General features: G+C 42.3%; 1 protein-coding gene across 11 annotated transcripts in view; it reads right to left on the bottom strand.

The window, feature by feature from the left end:
• Window positions 1–288: 288 nt before the first annotated feature.
• The window catches only part of LOC140195375 (tensin-3-like), a 449,612-nt gene continuing 431,810 nt past the window's right edge, over window positions 289–18,090 (bottom strand). For all 11 annotated transcript variants that reach the window (XM_072253576.1, XM_072253577.1, XM_072253579.1 and 8 more), the window contains 7 exons: window positions 17,675–17,773; window positions 17,495–17,572; window positions 15,981–16,058; window positions 11,829–11,997; window positions 1,918–1,986; window positions 1,784–1,810; window positions 289–1,417 (listed from right to left, as the gene is read on the bottom strand). In XM_072253576.1, the coding sequence (XP_072109677.1) occupies window positions 1,276–1,417; window positions 1,784–1,810; window positions 1,918–1,986; window positions 11,829–11,997; window positions 15,981–16,058; window positions 17,495–17,572; window positions 17,675–17,773 (662 nt within the window). In that variant the 3' untranslated portion in view covers window positions 289–1,275. The remainder of the gene's footprint in view (window positions 1,418–1,783; window positions 1,811–1,917; window positions 1,987–11,828; window positions 11,998–15,980; window positions 16,059–17,494; window positions 17,573–17,674; window positions 17,774–18,090) is intronic.

Raw genomic sequence — 18,090 nt, 5'->3', positions numbered from 1 at the left:
TTAAAAAAAAAAACTAGCACACTTGAATTTCCTACACTTTAAAGATTATAGGCCAAATGCTGGGAGAAGAGATTGGTGTAGATGTGTTGGTCTGTTTCAATGATGTATATCTTTATGACTTGCTTCAGAGATCTGAGGTACCAACATGTTTAGCCAGCAGCAGTTGCTCTTCTAACAATCAATAACACATCAAAAAGATGATCAATACAGAATTCTAAACTGAATCACAGATATACTGTCAAACAAAACAAGCTGTTTTGTGACAGCCACACATAACAAATGAAAGAATGAAAATTTATTGTATTTATTATAATTTTAACAGATTGTGTTCAAAGAATGGAAAAGGACTATACAGAATTATAGAACATAATTCATTTACATAATGGATACAAGGTTTTTACAGTATGCTTTAAGAATACTACAACATACACACTATGCAAAGCAGACAAAAATGACTAAAATGATTTTGGTAATACAGATAATTGAAGTAAAAACTTTTAAACTTCACAAATAGTTAACAGTGGAAGCAACACAGGTGGATACACTAGTTTAATATGAGGGGAAGGGCTGAATTCAATCATTGAACTCGCGTTAGTACGGCAGTTCAAAGTGCTGGTTAAATGGTACATCTTTGGCAAGAATTTCATACCCAACTGTATACTTACAGATTTCATTTATTGTAACAAAAATTGCAATGATATAAAATAGATCTACATAAATGTTAATGGCTATCCTACTTATACTAAAATGCCAGTGATTCTGGAATGATAGACAGGTGTTGCACACATTGTAGAATGGTTTTTAGCACGGAGGAGGCTGCAAAACACAGAAGTGACAGTCAAACTGCGACTGCACATTTTTGTTTAAACACGTGCAACGAGTACAATCATCAGATTAGCCATAAGCTACTCAGGATATGGTGTTAAATAAATATAAATTATATTTTACTGATTTTTTAAAAACTGTTCAGCTTCTTCTGCTCAAAGCAGTGAAAAAATCTAAGCATTGACCCTTCACCTTAATAATTAAGATCAACTGCTAACCCATAATCACAGAAGCCATACATCCTTTCTGACGGTTTAGGCTAAAACCAGTTATTCTCTGTAATTCTCTGCTCCACTCTAAAATAATTCAAACCTGCTCTTACCATCATTCAACATATACAAAACTTCTGAACATGACCAACTATTGATGCAATTTATTATTGCCTTTTTTTTATTTTTTAGTTAAACATTTATTTTTCTTATGGTGGGTTTTTGCAGGATCAGAATTTGATTACTTCTTCTGAGATCCCATCATGACTTTTGATACAAAGTTCACAATGGCACTGGCGGGCTGCTCCGGATCATGCTCAGCAAAAAGGTGGCAGACATTGTCCGTGGCACTTCCCTGCTTCCTTGCCACAAATCCAAAAATCCTAACAGAAGAAAAAAAAATTATCGAAGCTTTTGTACTTAATTGAAGCAAGAAAAGGCCGATGATGAAATATGAAACAAAAACAGATTATTGCTGGCAACACTTGCCGGGTCAGGTACCATGTATGGAGACAGAAACAGGGTCAACATTTCAGGTCAATGGCCCTTTGTCAGGACAGTTCTGAAAAGGGTCACTGATCTGAAATGTTGATGGAAACGTCTCCATGGATGCCATCAACCATACTGTATTTCTAAGGAAAGGACATGTTCGGCACAGCTTTTTGGGCTGAAGGACCTCTATTGGGCTGTAGGTTTTCTGTTTCCATAAAGCTTAATTAAAACTAATCCACATAGTTATAAATACTTACTTTGCTGAGTTGGCATCTTTCGTCCACCTGTTGAGGAGAAAGGGAGGGAGAAAATAAGTCATGAGAATCTCAAACCCATCTCATTGTTTAACTACTTAATGCTGTCGTAAAGTGGAAAAATCTATCAAACTTACTTTCTATCTTGTGGATCCAAAGCACAGAAAATCACTGTGTTGACTGAATAATGCCTTCTGAAGAACAGCCTATGATTGAGAGGAAAAATGCCATTATGAAAAAAATATTAGTCCAAAAACAGGATTAAATGTGGAACCATTGTAGAATCAGTTTATAGTCACAGGTGATTGAATGAACAGGATTGGTAAAAACTGCAGAATGTTGTAAACTCAGCCAGCTCTATCATGGACACTAGCCTCCCCAGCATCGAGGACACCTTCAAAAATGGCATTCATCACTAAGAAATTTCATAACCCAGGACGTGCCTTTTTCTTATTGCTACCATCAAGGGGGAGGTACAGGAGCCTGAAAACACACATTCAACGTTTCAGAAACAGCTTCCTCCCCTCCACCATCAAATTTCTAAATGCACAATATGTCAGTGTTTCTTTCCCTCTTTTTTTCCACTATTTATTTATCTGTTTTAACTATACTCCTTATTGTAATATTGTTTTTACCATGTATTGCAATGTACTGTTGCTAGAAAACAACAAACTTCACGACATATGCCAGTAATATTAAAGCCGATTTGGAAATGAAATTTATTTATTTATTGAGCAAGATTTATTAATGGGCTAGTTTTGAATCATCTAATATTTTTAATCATGATTTTCAAGATTTCTGTTCTTGATAAAGGTACTGAAATGTTCTAAGTTGGGAGAAGTCAAACTTGTGCAGTGATTTCTTCTAACACGAATGGCAGTTAAATTTTGGGGAGCCACGGCTGTTATCATCTTTTAACAGTAATGTCCTCATGTTGGGACAGACTTTGCTATCCAGACTCATAAATGACTAATTACATGGGCATGATTATGTTCAGAGTTATACAGCACAGAAATAGGTTCTTTGACCAAATGCATCCAAGACACTTAGCTAAGATAACCCCTTTTACCTGTGTTTGATCTATTATCTCCCTGAACATTTCCAATCCATGTACCTATTGATTGTACCCACCTCTAGCAGCTCAATCCATATACCCACCACTCTCTGTGGGGAAAACATTGCTCCTTAGACCCCTTTTAAACCGTTCCCCCTCACGTTAAACCTATACTCTCTAGTTTTAGCCTGGGAAGAAGACTTGACTTAAGCACCCAATTTATCTGATTTTCTCAGATCTCTGTAAAGTCACTTCTCTGCATCAGGGGAAATATTGCTGCAATATCTCCTTGTAACTCAAACTCTTCAGTCCAGGCAACATCCTTATGATTCTTTTCTGCACCTACTCTAATTAAATTTCTTTCTTTCTATTGTGTGGCTCCTGGAACTGCACACAATATTGCAAGTGCAGTCTAACAATATTTTGCACAGTGTAACATGACGTCCCAACTCGTGTAGTCAATGATACTGCCAATAAAGGTGAACATGTCATGTGCTCCCGTCATCTCTCAGTCTACCTGTGCTGCCACCTTCAGGGAGCTAGATATTCATACTCTTGGGTTTCTGTTCAAGACCCTGCCATATTCCTTTACTCACATTCTCTGTTGTGACGTTAGATGACCACCTTCACTATCCACTATACCACCAAAGTTGGTGTGATCTGCAGACTTGCTACTCATGCCACTTGTGTTCACATCAAAATCACTTAATATCTGACAGACAATAGGGATCCTAGCACAAATCACTGGTCATTCAGATAAAAGTAATGGAAGTTGCATGTTAGCCCTTTCTACATTTCATGGTGCTGTTTCTTTGTTTAATAGGGAAGAGTATGATTTGTATTTAAATCCACTGCGCTTTTATTCAAAGAAGTGCTCTGCATGAAAATGTTGGTGATAGATGTAAATTTAGTTCTGGTGGGAAATGTATGATTCATTCAAAATTGTATTTTAAATCAGCCATTTACATTCCGCAAATCTATCACAATTCTTTGCAATTGGCCTGAAAATTGGATTGAAGTAAAGAGTGTGTAAGTATGACCGTATCTACATGTGATGCCACTTTCAAGGAATTATGGATCTCTATTCCCAGATCCATCTGTTGTACCACATTCCTCCGTGCCCTACTGCTCACTGTGTAATACCTACCCAGGGTTACCCTCTCAAAAAACGCAATGCCTTACACTTGTCTACATTAAACTTTATCTGCCATTTTTCCAGTTGGTCTTTCTTGCTGTCCACTACATCACCAGTCTTAGTCTCATCCAACAATTTACTGATCCAGTTTACCACATTTTCATCCAGATCGTTGGTATAATGGCCCAGCACCATTCCCTGCGACACACCACTAGTCACAAGCCACCTGTCAGTGAGGGAACCATCTGTTACCACTGTCTGGCTTCTCCTATGAAGCCAACGTCTAATCCAATTCACAACCTTATCTTGAATGCCAAGCAACTGAAACTTCTTTACCAACTTCCCATATGGGACCTTGTCAAATACCTTGCTAAAGTCCACGTAGGCAGCAGCCACTTTCCTGCCTTTATCAACTTTCCTTGTAACTTCTTTGAAAAATTCTATAAACACTGGTTAGACATGACTGATCATGGATAAAGCCATGTTGACTATCCCTAATCAATCCTGTCTATCCAAATACTTATATATCAGGTCCCTTAGAATACCTTTCTATAACTTACCCACTACAGATGTCAGGCTCACTGGCCTATAGTTTTCTGGTTTATTCTTGGAGCCTTTTTTCAACAATGGAACAATATTAGCTATCTGTAAGTAGGTGACTAAAACTGCACACAATACTCCAAATTAGGTCTCACCAACACCTTATACAACTTCAAGATAACATCTCATCTCCTATACTTAATACTTCTGATTTATGAAGGCCAGTGTGCCAAAAGTTTTCTTTATGACCCTATCTACCTGTTATACCACTTTCAATGAATTATGGACCTGAATTCCCAGATCCCTTTGTTCTACAGCATTCCTGAATGCCCTACTGTTCACTGTTGGTCCTACTGAAATACATTACCTCACACTTATCTGCATTAAGTTCCATCTGCTGTTTTTCCAGCTAGCCCAGATGGCACTGCAAGCGCCGATAGTCTTCTCACTATCCTCTACAAATTTGCTGTAGAGGATGATAACCACATTATCATCCAGATCATTGATACAGATGACAAACAACAATGGACCCACACTGATCACAGGCCTCCAGTCAGACAGGCACCTATTTGCTACCACTCTTTGGCTTCTTCCACCAAGGCAATGTTTAATCCAATTTACTATCTTGAACGCCAAGAGTCTGAACTTTATTGAATAACCTCCCATGTGGAACATTGTCAAATACTTTGCTAAAGTCATGTAGACAACATCCTCTGCCTTGCCTTCATCAACTTTCCCGGTAACTTCCTCAAAACTCTACAAGTTTGGTTAGATATGACCTACCACACATGAAGCCACGCTATCCTAAATCATTAAATACTCATATCTGGTCGTTTCTTCGGCAGTTTGAACGGGGCACGACTACGCAAGCGCATGAAGATCGGCCTATGAGACAGTGGGAGAATTTAAAAAGCGAGCAGATTGACGGAGCGGGCGACGGAGTAGTGGAAGACAGTAGGAAGGCTTTTGGCTCGAGAGGCTTCGGCGAGCAGAGGCTGAGGATGAGCTTGCTCCCAGTGAGGCAAGGCCAGGTAAGTTCCTTTAGTTAATCTAATTAATTTAGAAGTAGGTAATGGAGGCAGCAGTTAGGGAAGTCAAGTGCTCCGTTTGTAGTATGTGGGAAGTCAGGGCGGGCACAATTGTCCCTGATGACTACACCTGTAAAAGGTATATCCAGCTGCAGCTCCTGACAAACCGAGCTAGGGAACTGGAGCTGGATGAACTTCGGATCATGCGTGAGGCAGAAATAGACGGAAGTTACAGGAAGATAGTCACCCCTAAAAGTCAGGAGACAGGTAGCTGGGTGACTGTCAGGAGAGGGAAGGGGAATAGACAAAATGAGCAGAGCGCCCCTGTGGTCGTTCCCACCAATAATAAGTACATCGTTTTGGATACTGTTGGTGGGGACGACCTACCAGGGACAAGTTGCAGTGGTTGCATCTCTGGCACCGAGATTGGACCCTCGGCTCAGAAGGGAAGGAGGGAAAGGAGGAGAGCTGTAGTGATAGGGGTTTCGATAGTTAGGTTCTGTGGAAGAGATCGAGAATCCCGGATGGTCTATTGCCTCCCTGGTCCGCAATTTCTCGGATCGAGTTTTCAGTATTCTCAAGACAGAGGGTAAGCAGCCAGATGTCGTGGTCCATGTAGGGACCAATGACATGGATAGGAAGAAGGAGGAGGTCCTGCAAAGAGAGTTTAGGGAGTTAGGTGCAAAGTTGAAGGACAGGACCTCCAGGGTTGCAATCTCAAGATTGCTATCTGTGCCACGTGCTAGTGAGGCTGGAAATAGGAAGATAATGCAGCTAAATACGTGGCTAAGGATTTGGTGCAGGAGGGAGGGCTTCATGTTTCTGGACAATTGGGCCTTGTTCCAGGGAAGGTGGGACCTGTTCCGACGGGACGGGTTGCAGCTGAACTGGAGGGGGACGAACATCCTTGCGGGAAGGTTTGCTAGTGCTGCTCCGGGGGGTTTAAACTGGATTTGCAGGGGGAGAGGAACCACAGTGTTAGAGCAGATAGTGAGGTGGAGGAGGATAAAGGTCATACGAGAACTGCAAGTATAGTGCATGGAGTAAAGCCAGATCTAACATACAGTGAGGCTTTGAGGAAAGAGAAGCAGAATAAATGGTGTAAAGACAGTACGGTAGAAGGGCTGAAGTGTGTGTACCTCAATGCAAGGAGCATCAGGAACAAAGGTGATGAACTGAGAGCTTTGGATACATACATGGAACTATGATGTAGTGGCATTACAGAGACTTGGCTGGCACCAGAGCAGGAATGGATTCTAATATTCCTGGATTTCAGTGTTTTAAAAGGGATAGAGATGGGGGGAAAAGAGGAGGAGGGGTGGCATTACTGGTCAGGGATGCTATTACAGCTACAGAAAGGGTGGGTAATGTAGCAGGATCCTCTTTTGAGTCAGTATGGGTAGAAGTCAGGAACAGGAAGGGAGCAGTTACTCTATTGGGGGTTTTCTATAGGCCCCCTGGTAGCAGCAGAGATACCAAGGAGCAGATTGGGAGGCAGATTTTGGAAAGGTGCAAAAATAACAGGGTTGTTATCATGGGTGACTTTAACTTCCCTACTATTGATTGGCACCTCATTAGTTCCAATGGTTTAGACGGGGCAGAGTTTAAGTATGTCCAGGACGGATTCCTGTCACAATATGTTGACAGGCCGACTAGGGGAAATGCCATACTAGATCTACGTTTGTAGTATTAGGTAACGAACTGGGTCAGGTCACAGATCTCTCAGTGGGTGAGCACCTGGGGGACAGTGACCACCACTCCCTGGCCTTTAGCATTATCATGGAAAAGGAAAGAATCAGAGAGGACAGGAAAATTTTTAATTGGGGAAGGGCAAATTATGAGGCTATAAGGCTAGAACTTGCGGGTGTGAATTGGGATGATGATTTTGCATGGAAACGTACTAAGGACATGTGGTCAATGTTCAGGGATCTCTTGCAGGATGTTAGGGATAAATTTGTCCAGGTGAGGAAGATAAAGAATGGTAGGGAGAAGGAACCATGGGTGACAAGTGGGATGGAGAATCTAGTCAGGTGGAAGAAGGCAGCATACATGAGGTTTAGGAAGCAAGGATTAGATGGGTCTATTGAGGAATATAGGGTAGCAAGAAAGGGCTGAGGAGAGCAAGAAGGGGACATGAGAAGGCCTTGATGAGCAGGGTAAAGGAAAACCCCAAGGCATTCTTCAATTATGTGAAGAAAAAAAGGATGACAGGAGTGAAGGTAGGACTGGTTAGAGATAAAGGTGGGAAGATGTGCCTGGAGGCTGTGGAAGTGAGCGAGGTCCTCAATGAATACTTCTCTTCGGTATTCACCAATGAGAGGGAACTTGATGATGGTGAGGACAATATGAGTGAGGTTGATGTTCTGGAGCATATTGATATTAAGGGAGAGGAAGTGTTGGAGTTGTTAAAATACATTAGGACGGTAAGTCCCCGGGGCCTGACGGAATATTCCGCAGGCTGCTCCACGAGGCGAGGGAAGAGATTGCTGAGCCTCTGGCTAGGATCTTTATGTCCTCGTTGTCCACGGGAATGGTACCGGAGGATTGGAGGGAGGTGAATGTTGTCCCCTTGTTCAAAAAAGGTAGTAGGGATAGTCCGGGTAATTATAGACCAGTGAGCCTTACGTCTGTGGTGGGAAAGCTGTTGGAAAAGATTCTTACAGATAGGATCTATAGGCATTGAGAATCATGGTCTGATCAGGGACAGTCAGCATGGCTTTGTGAAGGGCAGATCGTGTCTAACAAGCCTGATAGAGTTCTTTGAGGAGGTGACCAGTCATATAGATGAGGGTAGTGCAGTGGATGTGATCTACATGGATTTTAGTAAGGCATTTGACAAGGTTCCACACGGAAGGCTTATTCAGAAAGTCAGGAGGCATGGGATCCAGGGAAGTTTGGCCAGGTGGATTCAGAATTGGCTTATCTGCAGAAAGCAGAGGGTCATGGTGGAGGGAGTACATTAGTATTGGAGGGTTATGACTAGTAGTGTCCTACAAGGATCAGTTCTGGGACCCCTACTTTTCGTGATTTTTATTAACAATCTGGATGTGGGGGTAGAAGGGTGGGTTGGCCAGTTTGCAGACGACACAAAGGTTGGTGGTGTTGTGGATAGTGTAGAGGACTGTCGAAGATTGCAGAGAGACATTGATAGGATGCAGAAGTGGGCTGAGAAATGGCAGACGGAGTTCAACCCGGAGAAGTATGAGGTGGTACACTTTGGAAGGACAAACTCCAAGGCAGGATACTTGGTAGTGTGGAGGAGCAGAGGGATCTGGGGGTACATGTCCACAGATCCCTGAAAGCTGCCTCACAGGTAGATAGGGTAGTTAAGAAAGCTTATGGAGTGTTAGCTTTCATAAGTCGAGGGATAGAGTTTAAGAGTCGCGGGGTAATGATGCAGCTCTATAAAACTCTGGTTAGGCCACACTTGGAGTACTGTGTCCAGTTCTGGTCGCCTCACTATAGGAAGGATGTGGAAGCATCGGAAAGGATACAGAGGAGATTCACCAGAATGCTGCCTCGTTTAGAGAGTATGCATTATGATCAGAGATTAAGGGAGCTAGGGCTTCACTCTCTCTGGAGAGGAGGAGAGGAGACATGATAGAAGTGTACGGGGTCTTTCTTTTTGTTAAATTTAAAATGGCTTCTTTTGTTATGTTATACTGAGGAATGCTAGAAAGTCTCTAACTAGACAGTTGCTTGGGTTATTAGAGATAGCAGGATGCTATTAACCAATGGGTGGTCATGTATCGTTTTGTTTTCGGATACCATGCTGTATGATGTGACTGTGGACGGGGTTTTGGCGGGGAGTCGGAGGAGAGACGAGGAGGACGGCGGATGTGCGGGGGTTTTTGGCGGGGTGGACGGTGGAGAGACGGAGAGGACAGTGGAGAGACGGGGAGTCGGAGGAGAGACGGGGAAGACGGTGGATGGGTTTTTGGGGGGGGGGGGGAGTCAGAGGAGAGATGGGGAGGACGGCGAACGTGCGGAAAGGGTCCGGTCGATCACTTCGGGTGGTCCCGAGCCGTGAGTCGACAGGATCCGGGTGGTCGTCAGGAATTGATTGAGTTCCAATGGTAGCTCGCGAAGAACTTGGACTTTGATAAGTGTTGGTGCCTTTTTTTCATTACTTTCCTCTCTGTATCAAATTTATATTCATGTCATAGAATTAGTAATATCTATAAAGTGTACTTGTTAAGATTTACTGGGTGTGCTGGCTGATGACTGATGTTTGTGATTGATTCGGGCGGCGACCGACGCTGTGGGGAGTGAAGAGGCGGGTGCTGGGCGGGATTTCCCCTAGTCACATACAAGCCAATATAACTGAACGTTACAGAAGTATACAAGATATTAAGAGGAATAGATAGAGTGGACAGCCAGCACCTCTTCCCCAGGGCACCACTGCTCAGTACAAGAGACATGGCTTTAAGGTAAGGGGTGGGAAGTGCAAGGGGGATATTAGAGGAAGGTTTTTTTTACTCAGAGTGGTTGGTGTGTGGAATGCACTGCCTGAGTCAGTGGTGGAGGCAGATACACTAGTGAAGTTTAAGAGACTACTAGACAGGTATATGGAGGAATTTAAGGCAGGGGGTTATATGGGAGGCAGGGTTTGAGGGTCGGCACAACATTGTGGGATGAAGGGCTTGTACTGTGCTATGTTCTTTGGTCCTTTAGAATACCTTCCAATAACTTTCCCACTGATGTCAGGCTCACCAGCCTGTAGATTCCTGGTTTATTTTTAGTCTTTCTTAAAACAGTGGAACAACATTAGCTATCCTCCGGGCCTCTGCCACTTCACCATTTGCTAAGGAAAATATAAGTATCTCCTCTAAGATCCCTGCAATTTCTGCACTAGCCTCCCACATGGTCCAAGGGAACCCCTTGTCTGGCCTTGGGGATTTATCCACCCTAATTTGCCTCAAGACAGCAAACACCTCCTCCTATGTAATCTATATAAGGGCCAGGAAGTTAAAGTTGAAGCCATTTTGCCTCACTTCTGTAGACTTCATGTCCATCTCCTGAAAAAACACAGATGCAAAAACTCCATTTAAGATCTCCCCATTTCTTTTGGCTCCATGCATGGATTACCATTCTGATCTTCCAGAGGACCAATTTGTCCGTACAATGCTTTTGGTCTTAATATATCTGTAGAATCCCTCAGGATTCTCCGTCACCTTGTCTGCTAGGGCACCCTCATGCCGCCTTTTAGCCCTCCTAATTTCTCAAGTGTTATATTGCATTTTTTATACTCCGTAAGTACCTCATTTGTTCCTACCTGACTATATCTGCTATGCACCTTTTTTTTTTCTAAGCCAGGGCCTTAATAGCTCTTGAAAACCAAGGTTCCTGAAACCAGTTATCTTTACTTTTTATTCTGACAGGCACATACAAGCTTTGTACTCTCAAAATTTCACTTTTGAAGGCCTCCCACTTACCAAGTACGCCTTTGCCAGAAAACAGCCTACACTTGCCAGATCCTTTCTGATACCATCAAAATTGACCGTTCTCCAATATAGAATCTCAACCCATGGTCTAGACCTATTTTTTTTTTTTCCTTACTTACTTTGAAACTATTGGCGTTGTGATCACTAGATGCAAAGTATTCCTGTACACAAACTTCTGTCACCTGCACTGTCTCATTCCCCAATAGCAGATCAAGTATCTCACACTCTCTCCCTGGGACTTCTACGTTACTGATTAAGGAAACTTTCCTGAACACATTTGACAAACTATCCCATCTAGTCCTTTTACAGTATGGAGTCCCAGTCAATATAGGCAAGTTAAAATTATCTACTACAACTATTGTTTCTTGCAGCAGTTTACGATCTCTACTAATTTGTTGCTCTCAATCCTGCAGATTGGGTGGTCAGTAATACAGCTCCATTAATGTGCTTGTACCTTTCTTGTTCCTTAGTTTCACCCATAACACCTTTTTATCTTTGCCACTAATAATTTCATAAACTTCTATCTGATTTCCTCTCAGCTCTGCTGTTTCAGAGAAAGCAAACTTAGTTTGTCCTACCTCTCTTTACAGCCATCAAATGCAGGTAGCATTTTATCATTAATTAGTCTTAATCTTCAAACTATCAAAATATTATCTACTGACTGGCTCATATATTAACTCAGTGACTGTCTCAAATTCTTTGTCGTCAACTACATATTTACCCCATGTATTGGGCAGTAATAATTGGAACATTTCCCGCTTATAATGAATCTGTTTGGAGATAAAGATTTTACTATACATTTCCTGTCTAATTCTGTTCAAATTAATATATAATAGAACAAACTTACTTTCTTTGATTGTCAGTCAGGGTAATGCCTTGGGCAGATACTTTAAAATGTACAACAGTGGAAGCTGGAGGTGGAGCTTGCATTAGAGTTTCTGATGTTGCTTTCTGGATCGCTTGATGGCCTGTCAGTGACTCCATGTCCACAGAATTTAGGTACCACACGTTACACGCTGAAAACAGAAATACCAGGAAACCAGTCAATTCATAAGTAGTCGGATATTTAATTGAATCAGAGTAATACAGAGCTGCAAAAGGCTCTTTGGCCCAACTGGACCATGCAAACCCAGGTTTCCATGTAAGCTAGTCCCATTTGCCCACAATTGGCCTATAGGCTCTCCAAACTTTTCCTATCCATTTATGTGTCCAAATAACTTTTAAGTATTTTGTGCACCTGCCTCAAACACTCCCTCTGGCAGCGCATTCCATGTACTGACCACTCCCTGGGTGAAAAAGTTCCAATTAAATCTCTCATAGAGTCACAGGAAAGTACAGCACAGAAACAGACCCTTTCACCCTTCTAGTCTGTGCCAAATCATTTAAACTGCCTACCGTTATCGAGCCGCATCGGGACCACAGCCCTCCGTACCCCTGCCATCCATATACCTATCCAAACTTCTCTTAAAATTGAGCTCGCATGCACCACATATGCTGGCAGCTCATTTCATACTCTCATGACCCTCTCAGTGAAGATGCTTCCCCTCATGTTCTCCTTAAAATTTTCACCTTTCACCCTTAACACATGACCTCTAGTTGTAGTCCCACCCAGCCTCAGCGGAAAAGGCCTGCTTGCATTTACCCTATCTATACCCCTCATAATTTTGTATACTTCTATCCAATCTCCCCTCAATCTTCTCTGTTAACTCTCCTCCTCAGCTTAAACCTAAGTTCTCAATTCCCCAAACCTGGGGAAAAAGACTGCACATTGATCCCTTCTATGCCCTTCAAATTTTATACACCTCTAAGATCACCCCTTGTTACTCTACATTCCAATGAATACAGTCCAACCTGCTCAACCTCTCTCCATTAATCAAACCCTCAAGTTCCAGCAACATCCTCTTAAATCCATTTTCAGTTTAATGGCATCTTTCTTGTTGCAGGGTGATTAGAACTGAGTACATTATTCCAAATGTGGCCTCACCAATGTCTTGTACAGTTGCAACATATTCCAACTCATATACTCATTGCTCTGGCTGATTAAGCCCAGCATACCAAAGGCCATTTTCACCACCTGTGATTCCAATTTCAAGGAACCAGGTGCCTATACTCCTATATCCCTCTTTCTACAGCACTAACCCGGGTTCTACTATTCACTGTGAACACACCCCACTCTCATCCCAAAATGCAACGGCACATACCTATCAGAATTAAACTCCATTTGCCATTCCTCAGCCCACTTACCCAGCTGTTCAAGATTCCTCTATGAATTCTGATAACCATCTTCACTGTCAATTACACCACTTATTTTAGCATCTGCTGCAAACTTGCTAACCAAGCCTAGTACATTCTCATCCAAGTTATTGAAATTGATGACAAATAGCAATGGGCCTAGCACCAAGCCCTAGGGAACACCACTAGTCACAGGCCTTCGGTTCGAAAAAACAACCATCCATCATCACGCCCTGCTTCTTACTATCAAGTCAATTTTGTATCCAAATAATTAGTACTCCCTAAATCCTATGTAATCTAACCTTTCCAAAGCAGCCTACCAGGCAAAGCTTAACAAATGCCTTACTGGAGACTATATAGATCACCTAGTCAAACAATGTGGTTACTTTTTCAAAAAACTCAATCAAATTCACGAGACACAATTTCCCATGCACAAAGCCACGTTGACCCTCTTAAATCAAAACCTGTCTTTCCAAATGCCTGTATAGCTTATCCCTCCAGGAACTTGGCTACAAAGATTCACTGGTCTACAGTTTCCAAGTTTTTCCACACTCCAGTTTTCTGGCACGTCAGCTATTTCTAATGATGACACATACATCTCAGCCAGAGCTCCTGCAACTCCTTCTCAAGCTTCCCGCAGTGTGCTTGGGTAAATCTGATCAAGCCCTGGAGACTTATCTACCATATACAGTCAGCACTCCTTATCCGCGAGGGATTGGTTCCCAGACCCCCGCAGATACCAAAAAATGCCGATGCTCAAGTCCCTTATTTAACCTGTCTCTGTGCCGGTGGACTTTAAAACCCAGGGCAGCACAGGACCCGCCACCTGCAGTGTTTCTGTTCCGTTGACTTGTAATACCTAATACAATGTAAATGCTATGTAAATAGTTGTTATACTGTATTATTTAGGGAATAATGACAAGAAAAAAAGTCTGTACATGTTCAGTACAGACTCAACCATCGTAGCTCTTCTGGGAATGCTGATGCTGCCTCGGCATCAGCCGATCCCGATTCTCCCGTGATCTTTAAGTTCTTGAGGCTGTAGCGCTTTACGTAGCCAGCCAGCCATCCCTAGCACTAACACTTCCACGAATTCCAGCTTCCTTCTGCTTTATTTTACGAATGCTCGATTCGTTCTAACTGACCTTATGGCCCACTTCAGATTGCGACATGCCACTTTTCAAAAGATCTACTATTAGCCTTTGAGGAATTGCTTTGAAGGAGCCATTTTTTCCACAGAAACAAAGTAGCGAACGAACGAGACGCGAGGCAAACAATGTACAAACAACGAGTGCTGGAGAGAGAACTTCTGGGTTTTCCCAAGTCGCGGTTGGTTGAATTCGCGCATGTGGAACTTGCGGATAAGGAGGGTCGACTGTAAAACATTAATAGGTTTAAACTACTTATTCTAGTAACACAGAGGTAGCAAATAGATGCTTCGTAGAATTTAAACATTGCTATGTGGAATTTAAACATTTTCCCCATGATCTCTTGCATTTCCATTGGGTTTGACAGTTTCTAACCACTTACCACCGAAGCAATAACCAGCAAATCCAACCTATCCACCCCACCAGTCTACCAAATGCTCACTGGTAAACTGCCCCTTGAGCTTAAGTGTTGGTGAAGTCTGGAGGGAGTTGAGAAGGACATGGCAAAAATAAAAGTAGGATTAGTGTAGAATGGTACCTGATATTCAACCAATGGGCCTATTTCCGTGGTGTACGAATACATCAACATCCAAGACCACAGCAGTGCCAATACAAAAACCAGTATAAGTCAGGCAATGGATACATAAAGACCATCGAAATACAGTGTACCTATCAAATCCAGTACAATCATTGCGTCATGGAACATGACAGCACAGAAACAGGCCCTTCAGCCCATCTAGTCTATACCAAACCATTAATTGCCTAGTCCCTTTGACCTGCACCCAGACCATAACCATAGCCCTCTATACCCCTCTCTACCACGTATCTATCCAAATTTCTCTTAAATGTTGAAATCGACCCCACATCCACCACTTGCGCAGGCAGTTCATTTCACGCTCTCACCATCCTCTCTCTGAGTGAAGAAATTTCCCCTCATGTTCCTCTTAAACATTTCACCTTTCGCCCTTAACCCATAAACTCTAGTTCTAGTCTCACCCAATCTCACTGAAAAAGCCTGCTTGTATTTGCATTATCTACAGCCCTCATAATTTTGTATACTTCTATCAAATCTCCCCTTCAATCTTTTACATTCCAAGGAATAAAGTCCTGGTCTATTCAACCTTCCCCTATAACTCAGGTTTCCCAGTCCCAGCACGATCCTTATAAATAAGATTCATAGAGTGCAGAGAAAATTCACATCTTTTCTGTAGTCGGTGACCAAAACTGCACACAATACTCCAAATTCGACCTCTCAATGTCTTTTATATCTTCCCAACTCCTGCACTCAGTACATTGATTTATGAAAGCCAACGTGCAAAAAGTTTTTTTTTACAACCCCGTATACCTGTGATGCCACTTTCAAGGAATTATGGAACTGTATTCGAGATCCCTTTGTTCTATTGTGCTCCTCAGTGCTCTACCTCTTACCAAGTAAGGCCTACCCTGATTGGTCCTCGTAAAGTGCAACACCTAACACTTGTCTGCATTAAATGCCATCTGTCAATTTTCAGCCCGTTTTTCCAGCTGGTCCAGTAGGGGAATTGTACAGCTAAGTTGTGCTTTTACTTGTCGGGTGTATTGTGGAAGCATCTACTGAAGCAGCATCACTGAACTCTTACCTGCTCCTTGTTTCAGCAATTCTGCAGCAGAGTTTGTGGCAGCCTGTGGAGATGCATCAATTCCATCCTCCAAAGGATCTACAAAAGACAGGAAGATCACATTCAACCATCTGCTTATTTTCTGATTACTTAAGATGTTCAGCACTAAGTGTGTTTTGACTGAGATCTATTTTGAAACAAAGCTGATTCAAACCCATTGAAAGACGTGGAGCCTGACAGATTGTTACTACGAGAAATTCACTGATGCTTGAAATGTGTAAAGTAAGTTTTAAGAGAGAGATTAGCTGGAGAGGTATGTTTAAGACAATTAGAAAAATCAACACGAGTTACTAGATTGCATTGTAAAGGTCACACTATCCCTTCGAGAGTTTGGAAGCTCCTTCAATGGCTGTTAAATTCCACTCCTGAGAACTGTTCTTAAATCGGAATAGAGGTGAAACAGGTGGGAGAGGATTACAGAAAGAGCTGTGACAGGAGACTATTCAAGTGCGGGTACTGTTGCTCTCAGTCGGCCTCAAAGTGCCTTAGTGGGAGAGCAAGTTGTTCACGTGTGTGTGTGTGTGTGTGTGTGTGTGTGTGTGTCCATCCATCTATCCAGCCACTGAAGAAAGAAGGCACACAGAAATGTTCTGTTCCCCACCTGCAGCAGCTGTCAAATCCAACCCCATGCATCCCACTGCTCTCCCAAGTTTTCATTGGTATGTATGGGTTGTCCATAAATTGGGCGGGCCTAGCTAGGATGTGGCATGGGGGGGGTGGGGGGGATGGATCAGTAATGGGTTTTGATGTATTGGTACCATAGATTTGTAACTATAGAAATTGGCAGGCTTTTCAGAAAATCCCTTCCAAATTGGTATTCGGTAACATTAAAATGAAAGATGTTATCTTCAGTTGTAATGTTTTACAAAGTATAGTTCATTTCTAAGCCAGGTGCATAAATAGGCTGCAGACACAATGTTTCCTCCTCCACCAGCACATAGTGGGGGCAGTTTGTACCACCTGCACACGGAAGTGGAGTTCCTCACCTCAGTTGCTCCATCTCCCAAACCCATGTTTTCTACAACAAGATAGTCACACATCTTGATGTGGAAGTATATTGTTAGTCCCTTATCTTCAGTGGATTTAAATGCTGGATAACCCTTTAAAACAGTAGTATTTTTGTACCTGTACAGTAATCCAAGATCATGGTGAACCATGGGCTTCTTAAGGGCAATTGGAGATGATCAATAAATGCCCCTTCCCCATAAATCCATGATTGCAATTTTCACCTCTCCCTGCAATCAGTTTTGTATTCCCTGTAGTTGACTGGATTTGCATGCAAACACACTAACATGTCTCTCTGATGGTCATCATACAGGTCATAACTATGCTGATTGCATAATAACGCTTCCAAAGCAATAATAAACATTTTGAAACAAAACTAAAGACCGGTTAACAGGAGCATTCTTAATGCAGGCTCTTCTCGTAAAGTATGTGTTTTTCTGCAACTCTTCTCACCCAATGTATACACTAACCTCTATCAGGGATGAGCAACTTGCAAGGCAATGCCAGGGGCGTGATGGAATGTTGATAAACCAATGCAGTCAGACTCCCTGATCAAATAGACAATAATGCACATTAGATAAAGGTTAATCAATCCACTTTTAAAATGTCTAGAGCAACTTTGTTGAATGAAGAAGAAACAAAAAACATACCAAAGTATGGTTCATTGGGACATCCCTTTAATCGCACTCCCTTTTGGGTGCATTCAATCAGGAAATGTCTGACCAGCTCATTTGCTAAGTCTCCTGCCGCTGTGAAATAAAGGAATATATTTACACACAGGTTAGTGAATCAGGCAGACAGACGTTGAGATAAATAAATATTTCTGCTAAGCAAGTTGATAGAGCTGCCAGCTGACAAGAGTCTGGGTCCCAATGGGTCTTCATGAAATGGCTTGAGAGTTTGCTAATGGAATGGGTTTGGTTTTCCAATATTCCCTTGGTTGAGAGGTTCCATTAACTTGGAAAATAACAAATTAGCTCTTCTCAGAAAGGGCAGTTCGAATCAAGGAATATCTGAGGCAAAATTAATTAAAAAGTGGATTATCAACTGAATGAAGGGAGTGAGG

Source organism: Mobula birostris, chromosome 3 (assembly GCF_030028105.1).
Source record: "Mobula birostris isolate sMobBir1 chromosome 3, sMobBir1.hap1, whole genome shotgun sequence".
In the NCBI taxonomy this organism is placed as follows: Eukaryota; Metazoa; Chordata; class Chondrichthyes; order Myliobatiformes; family Myliobatidae; genus Mobula; species Mobula birostris.
Note: the sequence above shows the minus strand (reverse complement) of the source record. Positions and strands in the feature narration are given on the sequence as shown.